This window comes from Aphelocoma coerulescens, unplaced genomic scaffold (genome assembly GCF_041296385.1).
Source record: "Aphelocoma coerulescens isolate FSJ_1873_10779 unplaced genomic scaffold, UR_Acoe_1.0 HiC_scaffold_87, whole genome shotgun sequence".
In the NCBI taxonomy this organism is placed as follows: Eukaryota; Metazoa; Chordata; class Aves; order Passeriformes; family Corvidae; genus Aphelocoma; species Aphelocoma coerulescens.
In genome coordinates this window covers 428191-454608 of record NW_027184071.1, presented here as the reverse complement: position 1 = coordinate 454608, position 26418 = coordinate 428191, and the positions used below count along the sequence as shown (strand labels likewise).

Here is a 26418-nt window from a genome sequence, read left to right as displayed (position 1 = left end):
TGCCCCGTGCTCGAGCCTGCGGAGCAGCCCGGCTCCCTCCCGCTGTGCCCAGGCTGCTGCACACACTGCTAACCTTTCCCAGGACTTCCAGGGCAGCCGGCAGAAGAGTAGCAATCCTCAGCCGGGGCACCAGCCCTCGGCTGCCTTTTGCCTTTCTCTCCTCCTGGGCCGCCTCCAGACGGCCAATGGCACCAGTCTGCGCTGTGCCCAGCACGGCTACGCTTCCCTCGGCAGCAGCCAGCTGCCGCTTTGGCTCTGAGATGGGACCATGTGCCCGCTCCCAGGAAGAGGCACCCAGTGCCAGGCTGCTGCCTCTTGCAGCTCCAAGGGCCTCCTGCCAGCCTGCCTCTGCCCAGCCTCAGGCTGCTCTGGGCTCTGCGTGGGCTCTGCTGGGGCTCCAGCCTGGGCAAGGCCGGGCCGCTCTCACCTCACGCTCGCTGACAGCTCTGCCTCAGACGAGACCTTTCAGAGCACCCTCGCTGAGCTTTCTGCTTTCTCAGCTGAGCAAGACTCTCCCTGAGCCAAAGAGATTGCACTTAGGGATACAAATCCAAGTGGCAGGAACCCCAGTGCTCTCGAGTCACAGCTCAACACCTACATCTGCACAGGATGTCTTGGCTGCACAACTCCTCCTCTGCTTTTGCCTGCAAATGCCATTGCCCTTTCTGCCTCAACTACAAGCACAATGGCTGGACAAAAACCGGCCAGTGTGCCGTATTGCAAAGGCAGTGTGGTCTGGAGAGGATGAATGAAGAAGAGCCTGCCCCACTGACAAACCATACCAAAGAAGCCATAAGTGTCTCTTTCCACCTTTAAGAAACAACGGACAATTGAGAAGGAAAAGTTGAGCTAAATCACAAGGTGAGAAAGAAAGGAATCTTACAGATGAGTTGGGGTTTCAGAAACTTTATTTATTTAGAATCCTACTCTACAATCCTACTCTGCAATCCTACTCTGCAATCCTACTCTACAATCCTACTCTACAATCCTCATCTAAGCTGGTCATGGAGAAAATAGTCCTGAATGGATGGATTGCCACTGCAATCTTTTCTCCTCCTCCTTCCACTTCTTCAGTGACTGGATCAGTGGCACCAGGCTGGATGCAGGCTTGGCTGATGTTACAAATGGATGCTGCCCAAAGGAAAAAAACCAACCAAGAACAATGAACCATGACTTTCCAAGCTCAGTGCTTCAAAGGCAGGGGTAATATTTTTAAATGAAAAGGGGATTTACTCTGAGTAGGTCTAAGGAGCATAGTGCAACAGTGGCACAGGTTGTCCTGAGAGCTGGTAAGTGTCCCTTCCCTGGAAACATTCCAGGTCAGGTGGGAAGGGGCTCTGAGCAGCCTGATCTCTTTCAAGATATCCCTGCTCATTGCACACCACATGGATCAGATGGCCTTTACAGGTCCCTGCCAGCCCAGCCCAGGATTCCTCACCATTTTCATTTGGAAAGCACCAAGAGTGGAGATGAGGAGGAAGGGGGCTCATCTGATGCCTTGGGCTTCAGTGGAGGAGGAGCCCATCCTCGGACACTGTTTGACCTGCAGCCCCTTTGCATTTTACCTGCAGGAGCTCCTTGGCAGACCAGCGCCGCTCCTCGTTTTTCTGCAGGCAGCAGTTCAGGAAGTGACGCAGAGAAGCCGAGAACAGGTTGGGCTGCCGCAGCTGTGGGGTCCCTCCTGTGGCTATCAGGAGTTCAGCCTGGAGAAAAAGGAAACACAAGACTCCACCTGCTTCTTTTGATGCCTTAGGTTTTAACTTTTCTATTTTTCAAGTCCTGTACTGCCTAGTGTGTAGCTCGGAAGTTTTGTGTGGCCTGTTAGCTACTGTTCTCTCGTGCTAGTTAGACATAACAAAGCCTCTCTAGGTTTGCTCTCCAAGGACACTCCGATTGTCCCAGGGCCCAAAATGTGTGAACTCAAAGCCTCTGAAGAGGGGCAAACTTGGGCTAATTACATCATTACTGGGCTCATAATTGGAGAATTAACCCTGCTATGGAAATGGACCAAGCTTACAAAACTGTGAAGAACTCATGACCCAGGGTCCATCTTGGATGTAGCCTTTTGACTGCCCAGGCTGTATCTTTGAAGGCCGTTCAAATAAATACCTATTTTGATTCTCTTATTCTTGTCTAGTCTCTGGTTTTAGGTAGCCACTCCAGGCATCAGTTTCAAGTCTGTAAATGCTCTCCCAGAGCCCCTTGTTTAAGCTCAACTCTGCAGTGGCAATTTCTGCCTTGGCAGAGAGGCAGAGATGACTTTCCTATACCAACAAAAAACCCAAACCCCAAAGCAGCCACAGCTTTTCCAGCATCCAGCGGAGCTTGCCTCGGCAGCTGATTTGATTGGCTGACCTAGTTAGGGGCAACTACATCAGCAAAAGCACGTTTTGCTTCTCTGAAGATTCCCACCAGCTTGACAGGCAGTTTGGAAGAGGGACTTTGCTCTAACTGTTTTCAAGTATTATTATAGAAAAGGGAGTTATTGCTCAGGTAAGGAAAGAAACATTTGGAACCTCGCATTCAACACAGACACGTTAAGATGCATGCAGAAACGTATTGGGATGAAAATGCCTGTTTGGGCACACAGGAGCCACCTGCAGCTCTGTCTCGCAGCAGTCTGCAAGTTCCAGCTTCTCTGATGTGGCAAAAGAAAAACTTTTCGTGGTCAAATCAGCAGAAGGAGAAATGCTATCCCTATGGTAGCCCTCTGCTTTTCTGGATACTCAAGTCAATGCATTAAAGATGTGCCCATCCCAGAAAGTGCCAGGTAACAAATGGGAGGTTTTGGCAGGCTCTCCGTGTCACCAGGCTGCAGCTTGGTCACGTGGAGAACGTGGCTTGGGCTATGACAGAAATATGGTCACTAAGTGTTTCAGCAACACTGCACAAGAAGCAGAAGACACTATGTGGCCTTTACACCCTCATGCCCAGGTTTTAGGCAAGTGCCAAGAAACCGTACAGGGAGTGCAGTTCTTCTCTAGAAAACCACTGTTTTAGAAACTTTGTTGGTTTGGGTTTCTTTCCTTCTTTTCTGGAAATGTAACACCAGCTCTGAGATGTGTGTTTTGTGTTATTAGAGACCTCTACACAGACAGACGAGCTGGAACAACTTAAAACCCAAAGGAAAGTGTTGCCTGAGAATGGAGAGTGTTTGCATGTGGTAGGGCCTGAGTTCCCCCACCGATGCAACCAAAACTACAGCAGATGCTGATGTGCTGCAGGGCCATTTTTAGAAGGGGACCTTGGTGGAAGCAGTGCCAGCAGACGGCAATGGGATTTTGTCTGATGGAGGACAGAACACAGGATAGGTGAAAAAGACAGAGGGATCAGTGAGTATTTGCTCCTTACCGAGGTAGGACTTTCATTCCAGTGAGGAGCTTCTCGTTCCACCATTTCGAATCCCACAATTCCAAGAGACCATATGTCCACTTTGGGGCCATATGGTTGACCTAGCACAACCTCAGGCGCCATCCACCAAGGCGTCCCGACCACTGAGCTCCTTAGATTCTGCTCAGGGGTGAGCTGAGCAGAGAGGCCAAAATCAGCTGAGGAGAACAAAAAAGTTCTGTACAATTAGGAAACCAAGCAAAAGAACTCCCCACTGTAAGTCTGAGAAAGCGCTGTTGAATCTCCTGGAAATCCGTCCCTGCTCTGTTTCCTCAGGACTTTAGCCAAGGAAACACGGAAGTGGCTGCTTTTTAAATTTTTTAATCCTGCCCCCAGAAGTGGCTTTTATTCCCTGGAACCTTTAGATTGTAGCTCCCTCCCTCTGGAAGGGACACACACAGACCCAAACCAGTGCCACTCTGGACGGCTTTTTCCTCGCCATACCTCTGTGCACGTTGCAACTGTGCCTTCAGCTCGCTGCAGGGGTCCCTGCACTGCCAGCAGCACCACTTTGGGGGAACTGGCAGTCACTCAAAAGCAGCCCCAAACCCCACATGCCCGGAACGCTCTGCCTGGCCAAGAATATACCAACCCAGCTTGACAGAGCCGTCAGTTCTGAGAAGGATGTTGCTGCTCTTCACATCTCGATGGATGACATGGTTTGAGTGAAGAAAATCCAGTCCTTGCAGGCACTGAGAGAGAAAACAGAGACAGGAGGATAAAAATGAGTGGTGTGATTTGAGCCCACAAGAAAGGAAACAGCTCTAAAAGATTCCCTTTCCAGGGGAATAGAGTGCAATGGCAGAACACAGAGCCATTGAGAGGAAGAGCTTGCTGCTCCAACACTACCTTTCTAAGGGAAGGCACGTCAGCTTTTGAGAGAGCCAACGGGAATTGCTGTTCTAGACTGTCCTCTGCAAAGCAGCCAGAATGACTGCTGCTGCAGTGGATGTGCTTTCTTCATCCAGAGGACAAGCAAGGCTTTGCCAAGAAAGAAAGAGTCCCTCCCTTTGCTGTGAAGCGGCTCACTTTTGGGTGGGAGGCTGCATGGCAAAGGTTTTCTTGCTGGCCTCAGCACAGACTTGGAAGTATCACATGAGTCGCCTTTCAGAAGCAAACAGCATTTTGGGTGCACTATTACCCTTTTCAGCTGAGGACTCTGAGAAATGAGTCCCTTTTACCATTAGTTTCCAATTCTGCTACCAGCACCTTTGCTTTTACAGGCAAGGAATGCCGTGCAGACAGGCTCCAGGCAAGCATTCAGAGAGGCAAGGTGGAGAACAGCAACTACAAATACAAGAGACAGAGTGAGAATGCAACAGCAGGAGATAAGAGTACAAGAACAGAGTACAGGGAGTGCAGGCACACTGCCACGCAGTTCCCCCGCTTCCCCATAGCATAGCAGCCACACAGAAGCAAAGTTTGGCACATGGAATCCCTCCAGTTCTCAGCCCCTGTTTCCCAGACAATCCTGCCCAAGCCCTCGGAAGCACAGGTGGGATCCCTGACCTCCCGACTGACGGCTGCCATCTCATCTTCAGATATGTACATCTCATAGATGGCATCAGTCAGAGTGCCTCCATCCATGTACTCCATCACCAGCCAGACTTCATCATCCACAAGGTAGCTGAAAGAAGGAAATGAGGCCATGGAGATGAATGTGCATGGCTACGCCACTGTTTGGAAAAGACAACGATTGATTCTTGTTTCCAGGTCCCTTTGAAACGAGGACAGACTCAAAGGAATAGACGTTCCCTCTAGGCTGTGCAGTGATTGCGGTCTGTGCTGTGTCAAGGAGAAAGGCACAGCTGTGAAAAAGGAGATGTCTTAGATGGCCAGCAAGTGAAAAACACAGTTTACTAACAGCCCAGATAAAAAGCTGTCACACATGGTGTTTATGGAAAAAAAGCATCTAGTCTTCCTGGCATGCACAGCAATGGAAAAGAGGGGCTGCAGTCCAAGGGAAATCCTCTCTCGGATGGTTCATCAGCATTTAAGACTCTTGAGAAAAATCAAGCCCCAAGACAACGTGGTGGCAGTGAACTTAGAGGGTATTGACTTAGTAAGATAGCACTGGTGCAGGCTTTTGAAGAATTGTCAAACGATGTGTGCCAGGGAAGACTAATGCAGACAAAATGCACTCTCTTCCCATCCATTGGAGATGAGAAGAGAAATAATAATTGATCAGTAATTAACAGCTCTATTTTCTGCCACAGACCAAAGTTGGTTTTTGACCTCTCATGCTTGCAGTAGGTAAACAAACATTCATGGGATAAGACCACGACCACTCACCTGTCTAAATAGTTGACCAGGTTGGGATTCCTATTCATCTTCATGATCATGAGTTCATTGACAGTTACTTCCTTCCTCCTCAGTCCTTGCAGACTACTTTTCTTTATGGCCACCTAAAATGACAATGACAATCAGTACCTTGAGAAGTTGGTGGCACGAGACCACAACACACATGGAGCGAGTGATTTTGGAATGACACAGCTGAGCTGTGCCAAAGTGCCTTGTGATTAGACACTGGAGTAATTAGGAACTGACATTCCAACAGCCCATTTCTCCGCTCCCTTGTGGGCCAGAAACAGGACACATGGCCACTGACGTTTTGCCTTGTCCACTTGGTAACAATGGTGTCTCAACTATCACCCACAAAGCTCTGCCCACACCCTCTGCTGCTCTGCCTGGGATCCAGAGAAGTAATCCAAGCCTTGCTACTCTATGGATACATCCTGGGCTATAAGCAGGGCTTAGGGCTCTTAGGGACGCCTTGCAGATCCCTCCCTACGTGCAGTTCCCAAGTGCAGCACTGCAGGTTGCTAAGGAACTACCAGTAAGGTTCAGATGTATTTGCTGGCAGCCAGAAATGAGAATTCAGGACTCTGAAGCTGTAGCCACAAGAAAGCAGTGAGATGCTCTAAGGCACCACCTTTGTTTTAGCCACTGAGAGTGAGTGAGCATTTCCTTCTCCAAAAGGAACCACTGCTCTCTTTGCCTTCCTTCTGGCAGCTGAGAAGGACAACGACTGTCCCAAATGTATTTTGCAGGCTGGCACCAGTCTGTGCTTCTTGTGCCTTTGCAGCACAGCTCTCCTGGTGACCCAAAGCTCCAGCCACAACTCACACCAGAGGGGAAAGCCCTCAAGAGCTGCAGAATCTGCAGGGACTGTTGACATTTACCTCTCCTCCTGTGGCATTGTCGAATGCTCTGCAAACTTCTCCGAAACCCCTAGAAACAAAACAGCAGCAAAGAAAGGAGAAGCTGTTTAGATCTTGGCGTGAAAGCCAGCCCGGACAGGAGATCTCTGCTCTAAGTGCCTAAAACCTGCAGGAGGCATGAGGGCTCTGCCAGAGGGCACATGATGCATTTTCCTCTCCAGTGCATGGGCACTGGGCCTGTTCCTGAAGCTTTGGGCTTTAGTGCCTCAGCTCAAAAAGAGAGCTTATTCTTTCATCTTGAGTTTCCGTTTCTAAACTGTGTGGTTCTAATCCTGACCACCGAGTATTTCCTTCAGCAACCTCTTGGAAAGAACTGTTCCTGAGAACTGTTATCTGACAGCTACCAGGGGCTAGGCTGCTCTTTCAGGCAAGCAAGATTCTCCTTTCATTAGTGTGGCCGGATGATTTTGAGACATACAAAAATGCTAAGGAAATTAACACACAGCTGTCCCACACTTGAGAGACAGGAGATCTTCCAGCTCCTGTTCCTTGCTGCAGGCAAGACCGTGGCAGCGTGGAGATGTCTTTGACAATGCCTTCTGACCACACTTACAAATTCTGACCAGCACTGAGAGATGGGCCAATCTAAGCCCAGTGTCTGAACATGTTTGCAGCTTGCCTGACTTGACACTTGATAGATATTCCACCAGCAGAACAGCTGGCCCATGGTTTTGTAGAAGAAACTGTGGTTGGACTCACCCGCTGCCGATATTTTCCAGTTCAGTGTATTTCATCACCGGATTTTCCATGCTCACCATTTTCCCTGAGGGAAACAAAGTGCAAGATGCTCACTTGAAAGCAGACATGCCACCTTCCAGGAGATACAAAAGGCAGCCCCACTCTCTGGGGCTCTGAGCCTTTTGTGGTCATCTGGGTAACAACAACAACAGCGACAAGAACCACAACAGCAACAGCAACAAGCCAGGCAGCTCTGCAGCACAGATGGCCAGCACTGAGACTGATTTTCTACAGTCCTCTGAAGAGATCTCTTGAGAGGAAACAAAGCACAGAGAGATGCATTCGCAGGAGAGGAGGGCATCTTGCCAAAAGAATGCCTTTCTTTTTGTAAACCAGAGCAGCTCACGTTGTGACCAATACCAACGGGGCTTTCCGCATCAGGATGCTCAGCCGTTATGGGCAGGCTGAGTTCAAAGATGCCCTTGCCCGTGTCCCATGTGAAGAACCACACTGCTTGTCTTCCCCCTGACTGCGCGGATCAGTCGCTGGCATTGGACTCGCCCTCTCAGCTCCGCACACGTCCCCGCCTTCCCAGCTCGGCACAGCGGCCACGGGCAGCAAGGACAGCAGTGCTCCTCGGGCGCCGGCGTGGCACGGACAGCTGCCCAGAGGAGATGCTGAGCCTCTCGTGAGTCCAGGCCGTGCCATGCAGAAGCCGGCCCAGACGAGGGGCTGCTGCCTCCCGGCAGCTCCGCGCTGCAGCGGCCGGGCAGCAGCAGGACTCTCTCAGCTGAGGAAGGCTCCAGCCTCTGCAGTCGCAGCGGCCGTCAGGGGCAGGGCAGGTACCACAGCAGGGCTGGGAAGGCCCAAGGATGAGCACTGACAAGCACTGGGAAGAAGCCACAGCCAGACCGAGCCCTGTTCCAAGCTCTTGCCCCCTTTCAGGACACAAGAGGATTGGCTTTGAGATCAGACACACCGAGGTGCACATCAATGCCCTTCTTGTCCCAACAGGTGATGGTAGACACAGAGTCAACTGGGCTCTGTTCTCAGCCCCCCCCAGGTCTTACCTGAGAGCACAGCACTGGCAGCTGTTATGGGCAGGAAGCAGATTCAATGGGCTGTGCTGCAGAATCACAAAGGGCTTCATGTGTTTTCCTAGAGAGTGAGCTGTGCAGGGCTTGGGCCAACGGGTGGCATTCTAACAGTCACGGGAATGATTGGGAATCAGGGATGAAAAAGTGCCACGGATCTGAGGGATAGACAGTGGATGGGCTGGAGGCTCACTCCTGAGAAATGCCTGCAGTGCAGTTTTACCTGACCACGCCACATCAATGTGTCTCTTGGACACATCCTTATAAGCATGAAACTAGGATATTAAATAGGGATTGTTATAAAGTATCTGCTTTTTCTTTGGGGACATGTGGAAAACACCTCTTGCTCTCAATTTGTGCTGTCACTTGATGTTTTTTCAAAGAAGTGGTCATTGGCAAAAATGTTGCATTGTCATAAAAACCAACTGTAGATGTAGTAGTGGTAATAGTAACAGTCATCAAAATTACACCAATAAGACACATGAGGAAGAAGAGCTCCTTCAGGATGGAGAAAAAACAACTTCACCAAAAAAAAAAAAAAAAGGCTCAAACCAAACCAAACACAAAAAAACCCCAAAACAACAAACCACCAACCAAAATCCTTACAAACCCACCAAAAGACAAAACCCCAAAACCAAACAATTTCTGCGAAGGTCTTTTGCTCTGATGAATGCTGAGAAATCAGGAGTCTAAGGAGAATTTAGGAAGCCAAATATTCCGTTCAGTTTGGCCACTAGCACAGAGGACTTGCCTAGATCATTTGCTAGGTCACAGCTGATGCAGGAACAATCCCTGCTTCTGCCTTCAGCAGAGAGGGAAGCTCAGGCAAAGCCAAGGCAGTCTGAGCTGTGCTCAGAGGCAGCAGGAACACCCAGAGCACTCCCTCGCTGCCTCGGAGCACAGCACTTCCTGTGAGGAGTCCTAAATGTCCCTGTGACACCAAACTGCGGAGCAACATTTGGCACAGCTATGCTGACACATGCACACAATACACTGTCCCTCACACAAGAAATACACAAGACGTACTCAGTAGCTCCAGGAGGTCATCCTCCATCTCCTGTTGATGGGAAGAAGCTGTGTCGCTGTTGGAGCTGAGCAAACTGCCCGGGCTCCACTTCTCAGGCTGGGGTCCAAAGGCTCCTTTAGACAATGCTGCTGCTGCTGCTGCTGCAGGAGCAGGTTCCATGCGAGAGCCTGTGTAGATCTGAGACAAGAAATGAGGTTGTGTCAGAAAGTGTGGCTGGCAGAGATTGCCCTGGGATCCCATTTCAAATGCAGGCCCAGAGGAAGATGCTGTCAGCCACATGCAGGGCTCTTAAAATGGATTTTTTTGCATGTCCACTTCTCAAACCGGATGGGTCAAAACCAAAGGCTGATTTTACTTGAGTTCATGGCCAGATTCCTGTAACATTCTCATGGATTTTCTGAAGGATGACTGCTGCAATGACTATTCCACTTCCTCCCAAGCACTCTTTTCCCCCTCCAAGGGCTATGGACACACTTGCATCTCCTTGTTCTAATGTTCTACCTCCTCCCATGGAGTCCTCTTTTCCTCCACCATCTTCGGGACGGGCTCAAGCTGCAGCAGGTCCGGCTGGGACAGTTCCTGTGCCCCACGCCAGCCTTGGGGCTCTTTGTGGCCAATCACTTGCTGGAAGTCTTTGCAGGCTGCCAGGTGAGATGTCAACACTTCCACCTCAAGTCAAACACAACAAAGCAGTCAGACACTACAGCTTATCCCTGTCAGCCGTGGGTCAGCGACTGTGAGGAAAGGGAAAGAACAGGTTCACAAGGGATACAGACAGCTTGTTTCAAGATCCATCAGGGTCACCAAGCTGACCTGCAAAAACACCTCAAGAAACAAGGAGAGCAGGAACAGGCCAGCAGGAATCCATTTGGATGACTGCTGGCCAAAAGGCCAAAGGACTAGTCGCACTGTCCAGGGCAGCAGCTGAGATTCAGCAGCCCAGGACGTGTCCTTCAGAGTGGCTGTGATAGAGACCACAGCAGGATGGCGCTCAGAGACATCACCCCACCCGCCTGCTGCTCTGCAGAGGAAAAGCAAGAAGGGCAGAAACCACCAGTTTGGTGACTGCAGCGGCTCTCTCTGTTTCACTCACTCGCTTTTCTAGAGCCTCATGCTTTTGGAGTAGAAGATTAATTTCCTCTCGGATGATTTTCAGTCCTTCATCCAGCCTCTTCTCCCTTGCCTTGATCCTAGCCTCAGTTTCCTGCAGCTCTGCCTGCAGCTCTTTGTCGATGTTCTGCAAAGAAGCAGAGAGAGGATGTCTCACAAGTGGAGTGGCTTCAGCTCTTACACTCACCTGCTCTTGTAGATCGCTCCTGTGCTGATGGAGATTCTTCTCCTCTTGGATGCTTCTGATGTCCTCCTTGCTCCTCCTCTTTGCTGCCTTGATGTCACTCTTGGCTTCGGGCAGCTCTGCTTGTGGCTCTGCCTTGATGTTCTGTACACACAAATGCAGAGCAAGTGACTGGCAGCTGCCATCAGGCTCAGCTTTTTCCTCTTTCAGCCTCAAAATCACATTCATTTAGCCCCTCCCTTCTGCTTCCCTACCCAGCTCTGCTTCCATTGGAACCCTCCCGTCCCAGCACTGGTCTCTGCAGATGACAAGGCTCTGTGCTTTCAGTGCCTGTGGGACTCCTGGCCTCCTCAGTCCCAAGAGCTCCGTTTTATGTCCCTGTTCCTGCCCTTCACTCTGTCACCTGGCTAGGCAGGCTCACCTGGCCATTCTCTTGTGCCTCTTCCACCTGCTGCCTGAGCTGCTGCAGCTGCTCTCGGGCTGGGAACAGCTCTCGCCGAGTCTGGCAAGGCATCTCTGATAGAGCAATCTGCTCATGCTCTTTCTCTAGAAGGAGCTGCGCAGAAAGCAAGAGAAGATGGCTTTCAACTTCCCATAAAATATTTGTGGGGCAGGACTCAGAGACTGATGGGCTCGCACATTCCCAAAGCAATGTGCTGCTGCTCTCCCGGGTCCTTCTCTGCCCACTGGGAGGCACAGATTCCAAAGTGACACTGGCACTACAGTCAGGCTCCATCTGGGACTGAAGCTCCAACAGACTCTTAGGCATCTGACAGGGAACGTGGGGCATTTCTCAAGGCTCTGCTGAGGACCTCGCTCCTCTTCTGCCGTGTCCTGCTTGTCTTTCAGAAGTGACTGACACCCAGCCCTGTGCCACAGCCCCACCCTGGCTCTGCAGGTGGCTTCCTGTGGGAGCTTGCTCCTTGTGAGAGACACTTCTGGAGTTCATGTTCTCTTCAGGCCTGCACTGCCATTCCTGCCTTTCTGACATCTACACTCTTGTTACAAATCCTGGATTATTCAGGAGATGAGGATGCGAACAAAGAGCCTCCAATGGAGGTCAGAGGGCCTCTATGGCCACCTCAGTATATGGAGGGGAACCAAGGTGTTTCTTGTCCTCCCTCTTTTGTCAACTGAGAATTCTGACCGGCAGTAACAGAGACCCTCAGAAGGCCCAATTAACAAATTAACTTAGACACCCTTCAGGATGCCAGTGATGGAAACCATGTGTCCTGTAATGCATGTTTGACCAGAGTCACCAAACCCCACCTAGAGGATGGGATTGCTCCACACCCATAGGACAGACCAAACTTTCACGGATAAACAGGGGGAGGAAAACACCTCTGAGGGGAAAAAACAACCATCTCTGGAGGGGGAAACATCTCTGCCTGCTCGGGATCGCTTGATGGAACATGTCTCTCCTCCTCTCCTGAAAGGATGTCTTTAGGTGAGCTTTGCACCTCCAATTGCCTTGGAGCAGAGCCAGGAAGTTTCATTTAGATAAACAGATCGATAGATAGATCAATAGATAGATAGATAGATAGATAGATAGACAGATCGATCTCACTGTTATCATCTCTCTTTTCCTATGCTATGCTTTCCCTCACTACACACATCAACACTTGGTAGCCAGTGCCCTGATCAGCAGCAATCCTGAACTTGCTCTCCTGTTGCTTCAATAAACCACACTCTTGGGGAACCTGGAGCAGGAAGGGCCTTATAGAATGCGATCAGACCCAGGGCACTGCACTGGGAACTGCACTCTTTGTGCATCTGTACTGGGGCAAGTTCTTCTCTTGGACTCAACCAGACTGATGATGTTAAAGTGGCTGCACTTCAGAAATGAAGCTGAGCCCCTCCCAGACCCTCTGACCTCAGAGGACCAGCTGGAATGCAAGGGTGTGGATTTCCTGCTGAATTCCCATACCTGGAATACAACACATTCTGCTCCCCTGGGCTGCCAAAAGGCACGGGCGCTGTTAACCTGAGAGTGATGTGCAAGGCCCTGCTGGCTGGCCGGACACCAGAACAGCTCCTTCTGCACCAATCTCCTTGCCCCAAACTACGTGTTCTCATGCAAAAATACTGCAACTTCCAGAACCGCCAGCTTGCAAGCTAAAATTCTAGCAGAATCTCGTCCAGTGCTAGAAAAGTCCAGGAAAGGTTGAGTAAAAGCACCTTTGTTTGCCGAGAAAGAAAAGACAGGGAGTCTCCTCCTAGAAAACCAACAAACCAACAAACAAAAAGATGAAAGTGCCACCTACTTCAGAGCAACATCTTTGCCCCCACTCTAGGCTCCAATGCAGTTTTCAAATGCAGTTTTAAAAACAGACTTCACAACAGAAAGTATCTGCAGAAACATGGCAGCCTCTGGCTTCTGCCACGGAAGAAGGGCTCCCAACTGCGCACTTTGCTTCTTTTGCCACACGGGAGAAGAGTGGCCCCACACAGGTCCGGGGACAACACAACCATCTCTTTGCAGCTTATCAAAAGCAAAAACACAGGCGCACTCAGAGCCCCTGTCAGCTCTGCTCCTCACTGCTCTGCCTGAAGAGGCCAGAGAACAACCTGGCAACCAAGGCACCAAAGTCCCTGACTTCAAGCAGCAGCTCCCCATCCCCAGTGTGTCTCTGAAATACTCCCAGCTCAGCCCACCCAAGAAGCTCATGTGGACAAACCACCCCAAAGCACTTGTGTGCTCACATCAACAGCTTTTGTGCCAGCAGCTACTTGGCCAGCCTGTGCAGTGGGACATGGCTCTCCAGGCCACCGTGTCCCCCACGTGTCTGGCAAGGCTGAGAGCGGTGTCTTTGGAGCGCTCCCTCCTCTGGCGACAGGGGAGCCTTCATGATTCACGTTTGCCCCTCTTGGAATCCCAGCAAGCTGGGGCCTGAACATGACAGCTCAAAGGCCGTGTTCCAGCTCTCACTGGCTGGGGGGAATCGCTAGGTCCTGGCAGGACTCCAGCACTCAGCATCCTCGGCCACCACCAGCAAGTGCTGGCCGCTCAGAAACTTGCAGCTCTGATTTCCTCTAAAGACAGCCACAACCACAACTGCCACTTACCGGCTCACGACGTTCAGATTCATGACTGACCACAGCTGGAGAGTTCTGGACATTTTTCTCCTCTTCAGCCTCTTCAGCCTCTTCAGCCTCTTCAACCTCTTCTCCAGGAGCAGAGGGAGCCAGAGGAGAGCCTGAGGTTGGTTCTGGGCTCTGTGGACAGGCAGGAGTGTGAGGGACAGGCAGTTACATGTCATTTCTAACCTTATCTCTATTCAGCTCTACAACCAGCTCTACTAAGGAGAAATCATAACCTTGCATAGCAATGGGATTCCAAGTGCCTCCAACTAAAGTAAAATGGGCTAATTCAACAGTACTGCATATTGCTCTGAATTAGATATTGCAGCCTGGCTACTCTCAGCAAGCAACGTTCTCTCTGCAAAGCTGGGCTTTTAGTTCTGCGACAGCTCTGAAATGCAAAAGCAGCTATTACACAGCGATGCCTTTGCTATTGCTGCTGCAGACATGAACATGGATTTTCTTTCTGCCCACCCAGCTCAGCCTCCTTACTCTACTGCCACAGGCCAAGCTCACAGATTTCTACACAGTTCTTAAACACCAGGAACATCAAAAGTTTCTGTCTCACTCACCTCAGGATCAGGACTGACGAATACACGGATCATGTGACCTGCAGTGGGAAGGGAAAATGAACCAGATGCTGTGAAAAAACCGTCTGTGCTGGTTAATCCCGCAGAACAAGTCCACCCAAACAGAGAGGGTTTTCTTTTCACAACAGCCCTCCAGCAGACACAGTTCTTCCACACAGCCAGCAAGAGAGCAGGACAATATTCTTGGTTGTGCCTAGGCTTTGGCCTCTTTTGCCAGTAAATGAATACAAACTTGATCAAGAAAATGCAAATTGTTCTTCAACACCCAATATTTCTCTTCTGCCCAACAGCTAAAGCTGCCTTTTTTATCCTCTCCTTCAGGTTCTTTTTTTAAAAAATAAGTTGCATGCATTAATTCCATTAAGTTACTGAAAACCGTTGCCCAGAAAACCTTCCCCCAAACCCCCCTGAGATGTCATAGTTTGACTGGGAAACAGCCCAGGAGCAGCTCTGGGGTTCAGGAGCAGACACTCACTGTTTGGGAGTTTGCACTTCATTGCAAAAAGAATCACTATTTTAGCACTCATTAAAGGGTCGAGTTAGACAGTCAAATCTTTTCATGACAAAATTTAGAAACAAAGAAGCTTTCCCTGAATTCCAGGCACAACTGCAGAGTTCTTTGAAGGCCTTCTGAGAACACCTCCCAGGCTGCCTTTTCAAAGTTGTCCTGCTTCACCCAGCCCCCTGAGGAAATGACAGACTCGGCTGCCACAGACTCTCCCGTGGAGGGAAGGGAACCCCTGCACGTTCCCTTGCAAATGCTGCCCGCACCTCCCTGGCTACAGACACCCTCTTTTGAGCTGAACGTGTTGACAGGAGCTTTACCAAAGCAGTGGCATCCTAATGGTCTTTTTGTTTCAAAATCAACTCAGTTACTAAGAAAGAGCAGGAAGCCCTACACAAGCCAGGTTGGGTTACACCCAGGGAAAACCTCTACTCACGTGTCAGGTTAGTCAGGTAATAGGCAGAATAACCAATGCCATACACAGTGCAAACTGCAGCAGCAAATGCCTCCATGATTTTAGCCCTGCTGTGCAAGTTTGCAGACTGTGCTCTAACACAAGAAAAAACAAGGCTCCTGTCAGAGTGCAGCTGCCCCCTGACAAGGCCTCAACCAGGAGGATGCTCCTGCTCTGAGCAAGCCCAAGAGCTGCTCTGACACTGAGACCTTCTGTGCACCAAGGCAACCTTCTGATGACAGCACCACAACGTGGCAACCATGCCCTGACATCACAAAGCAGCTGCTCTGCGTTGGTCTGGGAATTGATGCTAAGCAACCCAAGCTTCCCTGCAGCAAACACACAATAGCCTGGGAAGTTCTCCTCTGTCACAAAGCAGCACAAACTCCCCTCGTGGGCCAAACCCTGTTGTTCAAGGGCTCCAAGAGTACTCAAAGAGTGCCCCAAGCACCTGCAGCCTGTACCCCAAGTGAACACTGAGATGGGACCAAAGCAAAGGAAACTAGACCAAGAAAATGGCCCAAAGCATTGCACAGATCCAGGAGAGAAGGCACTAATTGCATAACAGCTGTAATAATTCCTAACAAATCTCCCCACACATTTGCACTTTTATTGGACACGCCCTGGTCCCCTCTGTAGGTACATCTCTGCCTCTGCCTTTCGTCCTCTATGGAAGCAGTCGAACGGGCAGGATTTGCCCACCCGCAGGAGCTGCTCCAAGCTGGGAATGCAACTGGCAGTGCTGATTTCCAGAGGCTTCTGGCTCCCGGCTGAAGCCAAGGCCAGGAGCGGGTTGAAAGGTGCTGGCGCTGCTGCTGCTCTGTGCCAGAGAGCCCCGGCTGGGAGGGCACGGTGCCCACTGCGCCGTGGGCTCTCTCTCTCCTGCCAGAGCTGGGCGCACCTGGGAAGGAGTGATGATGACTTGTGGGAAAACCAAGGGCTTTGTGGGGGCTGCATTTCTCTGCACACACCCAGGCCACCTGGGGCACAGAGCTTTGGCCCCCAGAAAGGGGAAACCAGGGGGAAACGGCTTGAAATATTTCATTTCAACCTTTTTTACTGTTCAATATAAGTGACCACAATGAAAGGTTACCAAGCAGGGATCCATCCCTGCTGCCAGCTCAGCGTTAGAAAGGAGGCGTCACTTGATTTCAGCGCTGGGTGCATGGGGAATCACTTCCCTAACACGTGCACACCCAGCAATCTCACTTACTAGTTTGTACCCATGGAACTAAGACACACTCATTACTTTGCTGAAACTCACAGGCTAAACATGACTTCAAACTATTTGACATATTTAAACCACTTGTCAGAAGTTCTTGATGTGAGAGTAGGGGTGTCCTGAGGGTCTCTGGTGGTCATTTGGGGAACATCCCCATGTGTCAGGGATAGGAGACAGATCTGAGGCCTGACATGTTTGGTCCGCAGTGTTGCACATCGACAAGATAATGCAGAAGACGACTGTATTGTTAGTTAGCGGGACTAACTTCTAGAAATGAAACTAGGTATCGGTCACCTGGTGGAACTCATCCTGGGAAAGGAGAAACAATACATAATGGAGCCATTGTTGGCATGGAGTATGATCATGGGCCAATGTGACCTCATCTCGTAAGCTGGCCCTGGACGAAATGATGTTGAAACTGGCCACTCCTGAGGAGGAGATATAAGGTGTGCTCCTGGGGTGGAGGGGAGAGGACGACATGACGCACGCCATTTTTATCCAGGGGATGCCCTGAAGGAGTCCTGCCCTTCTGCCCCTCCCACTCAGGAGCCATGCTCTATCTCCTTCTCCTGCTCGGTGGCTTTTCCAGCAGCCAGGCGCCGGTATGTATTTCTTGCTAACGTGACTACTAAAATTCATTTGCTTTGCAATTCTAACTGGGTCTTCAGTTCTCTGGGCATGGGCGTCCTCCTGAACCCGTAACACCCATTCCTCAAATTCTCCTCTGATGGTCATTTACACCTTCCTTCCCTGGGAATTGAACACAACATTTCGTCACTGCACCCTGCAAGTGCTTTTGCTGCGTGAAGCCACATTGCATCTTTCTTTCCCAAAGTAATAAAGAAAACACAAATTGCCTACTGAAAGCCTTCTGCTCCCTTCCAAATCAGTTCACTACTCAAGCACAAGCCTCAGGCACATCCCCGATTCCCTCTGAGAGAGGAAGTAATATTTTGCTGCAGCCAAAAGGGGTTTAGGTCAAAGAATGAAAATTGTTGGATGTATGTTGGATTTATGGTTTGGAGCTGTTCTAGTTAAATTGCTGGGTGTTGCTGGGAGCTGGGAGAGGGGCAGGGTTGAAGACCTGACTAAAAAGGAAGTAGGATGAGAGGGGAGGGGACAGAAAAAAAGGTGGTCAGGAGAGCACCTAAGTTTCTTAGTACCCACCCACTGGGAAAGGGGACAGGGACCGTCCCGGCTGGGAAAGGGTCTAAAAAGCAGCCATTTTCTTAGAGGGGGGGTGTGTTGAGCTCTCGGGGAGGGAGGCACACACCCGGCTCAACGGAATCGTTACTCATAAGCAGTTTTCCTTTGCTTCGACGACTTTGTTACCATTTAATTGTATCCAAAAGTGAGTTCCTTTTTAACACCTCTCTGCCAGCAACTCAGAGCTGCATGGTGCACTGCTTGCTGTGCCCCGGAGAGCACAAAGCAGGCTGGCCTGGTGGCCCCGAATATTTCTGCAGAACGCTCTGCATTCCACACCTTTGCTCTGACTCAGTGCAGAACTGCAGGATTGCAGGCGCTTCCTCCCCGAGCTGTGTGAGGCACTGGCTCCTGCAGATCTGACCTGACGAGCTGTCGCTGCCTCCCGTTGGCCTCGGTGCCCCTGGCAGAAGTGCCGTGCCTGAAGGACGCTGCCCCGTGCTCGAGCCTGCGGAGCAGCCCGGCTCCCTCCCGCTGTGCCCAGGCTGCTGCACACACTGCTAACCTTTCCCAGGACTTCCAGGGCAGCCGGCAGAAGAGTAGCAATCCTCAGCCGGGGCACCCGCCCTCGGCTGCCTTTTGCCTTTCTCTCCTCCTGGGCCGCCTCCAGACGGCCAATGGCACCAGTCTGCGCTGTGCCCAGCACGGCTACGCTTCCCTCGGCAGCAGCCAGCTGCCGCTTTGGCTCTGAGATGGGACCATGTGCCCGCTCCCAGGAAGAGGCACCCAGTGCCAGGCTGCTGCCTCTTGCAGCTCCAAGGGCCTCCTGCCAGCCTGCCTCTGCCCAGCCTCAGGCTGCTCTGGGCTCTGCGTGGGCTCTGCTGGGGCTCCGGCCTGGGCAAGGCCGGGCCGCTCTCACCTCACGCTCGCTGACAGCTCTGCCTCAGACGAGACCTTTCAGAGCACCCTCGCTGAGCTTTCTGCTTTCTCAGCTGAGCAAGACTCTCCCCGAGCCAAAGAGATTGCACTTAGGGATACAAATCCAAGTGGCAGGATCCCCAATGCTCTCGAGTCACAGCTCAACACCTACATCTGCACAGGATGTCTTGGCTGCACAACTCCTCCTCTGCTTTTGCCTGCAAATGCCATTGCCCGTTCTGCCTCAACTACAAGCACAATGGCTGGGCAAAAACCGGCCAGTGTGCCGTATTGCAAAGGCAGTGTGGTCTGGAGAGGATGAATGAAGAAGAGCCTGCCCCACTGACAAACCATACCAAAGAAGCCATAAGTGTCACTTTCCACCTTTAAGGAACAACGGACAATTGAGAAGGAAATGTTGAGCTCATTCACAGGGTAAAAAGGAAGGAAATCTTCCAAATGAGTTGAGGTTTCAGAAACTTTAATTATTTGCCATCCTTCTCTACAATCCTACTCTGCAATCCTACTCTACAATCCTCATCTAAGCTGGTCATGGAGAAAATAGTCCTGATGTGATTGTCACAGTCTTTTCTTCTCTTTCCACCTCTTCACTGAAATAATGAGTGGTGCCAGGCTGGACGCAGGCTTGGCTGATGTTACAAATGGATGCTGCCCAAAGGAAAAAAAAACCAACCAAGAACAATGAACCATGACTTTCCAAGCTCAGTGCTTCAAAGGCAGGGGTAATATTTTTAAATGAAAAGGGGATTTACTCCGAGTCGGTCTAAGGAACATAGTGCAACAGTGGCACAGGTTGTCCTGAGAGCTGGTAAGTGTCCCTTCCCTGGAAACATTCCAGGTCAGGTGGGAAGGGGCTCTGAGCAGCCTGATCTCTTTCAAGTTGTCCCTCATTGCAGGGACTGCTCATTGCAGGCTGTTTGGACCAGATGACCTTTACAGGCTCCTACCAGCCCAGCCCAGCCTAGGATTTGTCACCATCATCATTTAAAAAGAACCAGAAGTGGAGATGAGGAGGAAGGGGGCTCATCTGATGCCTTGGGCTTCAGTGGAGGAGGAGCCCATCCTCGGACACTGTTTGACCTGCAGCCCCTTTGCATTTTACCTGCAGGAGCTCCTTGGCAGACCAGAGCCGCTCCTCCTTTGTCTGCAGGCAGCAGCTCAGGAAGTGCCGCAGCAAAACTGAGAATAGCTTGGGCTGCTGCAGCTTTGGTCTCCCTCCTGTGGCTATCAGGAGTTCAGCCTGGAGAAAAAGGAAACATGAGGCTCCACCTGCTTCTTTCACATCTGTAAATGCTCTCCCAGAGCCCACTCTGCAGTGGCAATTTCTGCCCTGGCAGAGAGGCAGAGATGACTTTTCTATACCAACAAAAAACTCAGACCCCAAAGCAGCCACAGCTTTTCCAAGAGTCAGCAGAGCTTGCCTTGGCAGCTGATTTGATTGGCTGACCTAGTTAGGGGCAACTACATCAGCAAAAGCACGTTTTGCTTCTCTGAAGATTCCCACCAGCTTGACAGGCAGTTTGGAAGAGGGACTTTGCTATACTAACTATCTATACTATCTCTAAGGATTATTACATGAGAAGGATCTCTGCAGCTCTTGTTGGTCCCTTAAGCGCAGCTTCCATTAAACAAAACTCATCAAGCTTTTTATCCTCTTCTTGAAAACAATGGTAATTGGAAGAAAAGACAGGAAATCCATCCGATTTTCCTCAGGTAAGGAAACAAACAGTTGAAATTGTTGGTGTGACCCAGCCCACTGCGGGGCTGGGGCAGCGTGATGCCAATCAATCCCAGCTGTCATGGGTTAGCAAAGCATAATCCCAGAAGTGATGCTCTTGCAAAGGGGTGCTTACAGCTTCCTCTGTGACCTGACAGAGCCTATCAGCTGGCCAGTTTGAATACGGACAATTCTTGAAGCCACTAAAAATTGTGGCCTCTGTGATCCACACTTAAGAATAGACACACCCCAGGCAGAGCCCTCTCTCGTTTCTGCTGCTGGGACAGGAGGCTGTGGGCCCTGTGCGGGGGCCCAGCGGGCCCAGCCCAGGCCCTGCTCGGGCCAGGCCGGGCCGCGCCACAGCCATCCTGGAGCCGGTGGGCCCTGTTCCACCCGCGGAACACCCCCACAGCCCTGCTATGGGCAGCCGGAGCAGCCCGGCTCCCCCTCTCCAGTGCGGCCAAGATTCAGCTGAAGCTGCCCTGCTGTCCGGCAAAAGATCGTGTGACCAACAGCGATAAGCGAAATTCCAGCTGCAAGGCCTAGGTGAGATTAACCCTTTTAGTGCTGTGAAGAGCTGAAAACCTGAGGGAGAAGAAAGACGAGATGCTTAAAGCTGATATTCTGTTGTAAAGCTATGATGTATCAGAGTACCCGTTGTAATTTCATGAAGGCATGGGGGGGTGGAGTGTTCAACTTGTACTTGTGAGCAAAAGCACCTGCGCTGAGATAGGCAGATGCTGAAGCAGCTGTAATTTGAGGAGAAGTTTGAACAGGGAGAGATGGAAGTGATGAGGACTTTTGCTCCAAATGGAAAAGGAGAAGACCTCAGTTCCTAGAGATGCTCCCAGAGATAGCCCTAGAGATGAAGATGAGGAGGACCCTTTGCTCCCAGGGAAGGATTAGGGCCTCTGTTCTTAGAGATGAAATGCTCCCAGAGATGGCTGAAGAGAACTTTTGTTTCTGAATGGCTCAACCTTCAATTTGTACCCCAGTAATTCAAGAGTGGACCCTCGAAAGCAGTTGTGGGAAAAGCTGCATGTCGGGGGAAGGGACTCACATGTGAGCAGAGAACCAACCCGGGCAGCTGTCTCATTGTGCTAATTTCTCCATAGCATGGGCAAGAGAGGCTCCTCTTCCTAAACGGACTGAACAATTATGGAAGTGGTAAACAGACTGAACATCCCAAGGGTTGTCTTTTTATATTGTCAGTGGGAGATGGGAGAAAGATGGGGGGGAGGAGAAGTGTTCTGAAGGTGTGGTATGATTTTATTTTTTTTTTCCCTCTTTTAGGTCTGTTAATAAATTTCTTTATATTCTTTCAAGTTTGGTGCCTGCTTTGCGTTTCTCCTCATTCTTACCTCACACAAGGTAAACAGGAATGAGTATTTGGACCAAACCACTACACCAGCCCATCCACTGGATCGAGTTTCCCGAAGAGGCAGACTCAGAGGATGGGTCAATGGGCGGCTCAGAAGCCTAAGCCGCACCCCCCTGGGCAGTGCCCGGGTACAAGCCGCCTCCCCCGGTTCGGGAAAATTCTCGGTTCCTTGGTTGTTCACTGGTTCTCTGTTATAACTCCCGCCTCGGTTTCCCCCAGTGGTTCTTGTGAAATTGTTTCCTCCCCCTGGCTTGTAACTCATTGGTTGTTTTCCCCTTTCCCCGCAGTTTTCAAACTCTATAAAACTGCGGACAAGCCTCAGGGAGGATCCCATCGCATTCCATCCCTTCTCAGCTCGTTCGGGTTGCGAAACTTCTAACAAGAAATCTATTAGGAGCCAGACCAGAACAGCCTCTCTCTTCTTTTGTCTCCGAGCTAACGTGAGCTGATACCATCGGCTCCTGCCATGTTTCCTCTGCCGAGAAGCCAGCTAGCTAACTCAGCCAGCAGCTCTTTTCCTGATGCTGAAGTCGCTTCCGCGGCGGGCAGAAGTAACGCAGCTGGGCTGTCTCTGACCTGGGGCACGCCAGAGCTCGTGCCCCGAGCAGCAAGAACTTCGTTAGGTTGGCGCACCAAGCACGGGGCTCACACGAGTGGATCCCTGCGACATCGTGGCTGTCAGTGGACAGCGATAAGAAGCGACTTTGGACTGCTAACGCCTCTCGGAGCAGTCTGCTCTGTTTTAGGAGCAGTGCCCTGAGAGAAGGCTGCTAACTCCCACTCACTCTGCACTGAACTGACTTTGGAGAGCAGGCGTGCCTCAGAGAACCCAACCTGTGCTTTTTACTGTGGGACCAGACAAATTTGTGCTGATTTCTGAAACTTGTGCGAGTATCCCTGGTCCCTGATATTTTGTTTCTTTTTTCTTTTTTCAGGTGGTGGGCAGAAGAAGTGCCCAAAGAGAGATGGGATCCAAACTCTCTCAGCCCCAAAGAGAGGTTTTTCTCCAAGTTGTGAAATTCCTTTCAGTTACTGGTTTCAAATTTTCAAAGGGTCTGTTAAAACAGTTTGTTCGCTGGCTTTTCTTTTACCTTCCTCAAGTGTCTCCAGCAAATTTAAAATCTCCTGCCTTCTGGCAGGCTGTGGGGCATAAGATTACTGATTTAAAGCGAAAAGGGGACTCCTCTGGAGAAAAATTCTTTCCTCTAGTTCTAGTGCTTCGGGACTTGCATAAAATGGATCAGAAAGTAAAAGAAAAGCACAAATCCCCTTGCAGTTCTTCCTGTATCCCTCCTTCCTCCCCTCCTGCTCCTCATCCCACTTCCCCTTCGTTGGAAAAACTGAATGGGGTGATATGCCCAGAGGCACAGAGTTGCTACCTTCTCTCTGACCCCTCTCGCTCTTTTCAGCCACCCTGTTGGGGTAGCTCTGGTCAAGCTGCCTCGACCTCTTCCCAAACCCCGTATCCCTTACCCTCCTCCCCAGTTGTAAGCCCAGAAAACTGTTTTAAATGCTGTTTGCCATTGTCCCCCCCCACTCCACGTGTCTGAACAATGGCGCTGACCACATGGCACAGTTCACCCCTCCCCCCCTTGTTCTTCCCACAGGCCCTTTCGCCCTCTTACCCCCAACCCTTTCCTATCCCCTCCCCGAGATGTGATATCATCGGGTTCCTCCCATGCATTGGGTACTGCCCCCTGCGTTGGGAATCCCCGCCCATCCTGTGACCACGCCTCCTGGTCCTCCAACCCCGCCCCCTGTGGAGGACTTCCTGGCTCCCACACGCCCCCCATTCCAGTTCCCACGGGGTAGAAACTGGAACCATCTTGAAATCAGGTCCGGGAGTCTCCTCAGCCCCCTCCTATCCCTTTGCTGTTCCTGTAACATATGATTGAACTGGCAGTAATCCCACATGGAAACCTTTTGATTCTGCAGGGCTGAAAGAGCTTTGCAAAGCCCAGAAAGCATTTGGGAGGGAGAATCAGTATTTTAAGAACCTTCTTAAGATAACTCTCACCGGTACAGTGATTGTGCCACATGACCTCAAAAGCATTTTCTCCTGCTTGCTTTCCCCATCCAAGTTTCAAATGTGGGAAGAAGGTTGGAGGAAGCAACTGGGAGAGATCCTCCTTATTTTACTGCAGGATCCAAACAACGCGGGGGTTTCTATGGATCACCTTACCAGTGAGGGGTTATTAGCCAAGCCCCAGAACCAGGCTCAAAATACACCAGAGCCGCTCCTGAATGCTGTAAAGCAAGCAGCACAGCAAGCGTTCTTAATGATGCCCCCTAAATTAGCACCTCAATTGAATTACACTGAGATTCGGCAACTGCAAAATGAGCCATTTATTGATTTTGTGGATAAACTGAGGCTGGTAGTGGAAAAACAAGCGGAAGATCCGAAAACAAGAGAGCATATTCTAACGCAAATTGCAAAGATTAATGCCAATGATGCTTGTAATAGAGTGGTTTTGGGTCTTCCATTCGAACCTCCACCGACCTTAAGTCAAATGATTCGTGCTTGCACGACATTGGTGCCAATTCATCAGCCAAATTTAAAAACGGGGAAAAACTTAATAGAAATTGCAGCCGCTGCTGATGCAACAGCATCTCAGGGCAATAGAAATGCTAATTGGGTCTGTCACAGGTGTGGCAAACCAGGGCACTTGGCCCAAAACTGCAGAGCTCTGGCTTCAGTTAATCAGGGTTCCTGAGCTGTCTCCCCAGGGAAAATGACATCGCCTGCCGCCGATGGGATGCAGCCAAAACACTGACAGGACTGTGTGGATTGGCAGGGCCACATGGGGGAATGAATGAAGAAACTGCCACCAGGAAAATGGTTACCACGACCAGTGCAACTCAAATGGACTCAGTGACACCCCAGAGAATCGTCGTGAGTTGTGAGAGTCTGAGAGACTGTATATTGTTTGTGTTAAAAGATGTTGTACATTCACCAGCTGACATTTGTGTTACACCAGAAATTGTTCAAGTGGGCCCACAAGGGTTCTTTACTGTCAATATCCAGTGTGTTAACCCTCCCTATTTTCTTGCTGCTAACCAGGTTGTGGCCCAAGCTATTCTCATGCCCAGTAGTCCGCCACAGGACTACAACCCCTCTGTCTTCTGGGCTGAGGCAGCTGGGAATGACAAACCCATGCTTAATTGCAAACTGTCTGGCCAAGGCTCAGACATCAGCCTGGCAGGAATGATGGACATGGGAGCAGACGTGACAGTCATTTCTTCCCACAATTGGCCGTCACACTGGGAGCTGCAGCTGGCAGAAGGTATTGTGACGGGTGGGGGGGGATCTATATCTGCTCAAAGAAGCAAGGCACTTGTCCAAATTGAGGGTCCAGAGGGACAGATAGCATCAGTCCGTCCTTTTGTAATTGACTCTGGATTTCCATTGCGGGGCAGAGATCTCATGTCCCAGTGGGAGGCTCGAGTCGAAATTCCATCTCAACCCCAACATTTTTTGTACAGGCCACTGCGGAGTGCCCCTTCCAGAAATTAAATTGGATCTCTGACAAACACATCTGGATGGATCAATGGCCTTTGAAAAATGACAGATTAAAGGCACTCAGCACACTCATGGAGGAGCAATTGAAAAGAGGAAATATCGAACCATGTAAGAGCCCTTGGAATTCCCTGGTATTTGGAATCAAAAAGCTGGGGAAAGACCAGTGGCGCCTCCTCCAGGACTTGCGGAAAATAAATGCAGTCATAGAGGACATGGGACCCCTGCAGCCCGGAATGCCTTCACCCTCCATGCTCCCCAGGCAGTGGAAGGTAGCAGTCATTGATATTAAAGAGTGTTTCTTCCAGATCCCACTACGCTCAGACAATGTGCCCTGGTTTGCCTTCTCGGTCCCTTCCATCGACCGAAAGGCTCCCGTGCAGCGCTAGCAGTGGTGAGTTTTGCCACAAGGCATGAAGAACTCACCCACCATCTGCCAGTGGTATGTAGCTCGCATTCTGTCCCCTGTCAGAAAGTTAGCAGCAAAGGCAATAGTGCTCCACTATATGGACGATGTTTTGGTGTGTGCTCCTAACCAATCCTATTTAGACTGGACATTGGGGAAGGTAATTGAGGCCTTAGAGGCAAATGGATTTGAAATCCAGGCCAAAAAGGTCCAGAAAACCTCTCCATTTAAATACCTTGGACTAAAAATCCATGAGCAGACTGTGGTTCCCCAACAAGTCAAAATAATTGATAACCCTAAGACCTTGCAGGAACTCCATCAGCTCTGCGGGTCCATCAATTGGGTGAGGCCTCTCCTAGAGCTGACAACAGAAGATCTCGCTCCTCTGTTCAACCTCCTGCGAGGGAAAGATGACCTCCCATCACCCAGGCATCTAACAGAGGAGGTGAGACAGTCCATCTGTAAGGTACAGGAAGCGCTGTCGTCCCAGCAGGCACACCACTGAGCCCCAGGTCTGCCTTTTCAAACTGATTCCAAAAGAAATTCAAAGCAGAAAACCATTAAATGCCTTGACAATCTTTTCAGATGCCTGCGGTCGTTCCCGCAAGTCTGTCATCACATGGAAGTATCCCTGCACTCAGAAGTGGGAGTCTGATGTACAGGTAGTTGAAGGATCCTGAAGTGGCAGAACTTGCAGCCGTGGTCAGGGCATTTGAGTGGTTCAGTGAACCATTTAATTTGATAACTGACTCAGCC

At 50.6% G+C, this 26418-nt stretch overlaps 2 protein-coding genes across 2 annotated transcripts in view; one reads left to right on the top strand and one right to left on the bottom strand.

The window, feature by feature from the left end:
* LOC138102578 (uncharacterized) overlaps window positions 1-26418 on the top strand; it is a 171268-nt gene that overhangs the window by 127205 nt on the left and 17645 nt on the right. The gene's annotated exons all lie outside the window — the stretch shown is intronic.
* On the bottom strand, window positions 959-17048 carry LOC138102548 (serine/threonine-protein kinase PAK 3-like). The gene is given in 13 exon segments (XM_069000260.1): window positions 959-1131; window positions 1566-1703; window positions 3352-3548; window positions 3983-4082; window positions 4900-5017; window positions 5683-5795; window positions 10504-10848; window positions 11126-11260; window positions 13771-13920; window positions 14358-14395; window positions 15317-15439; window positions 15442-15566; window positions 17044-17048. Coding segments are annotated over 13 exon segments (1716 nt in total). The 3' UTR covers window positions 959-1002.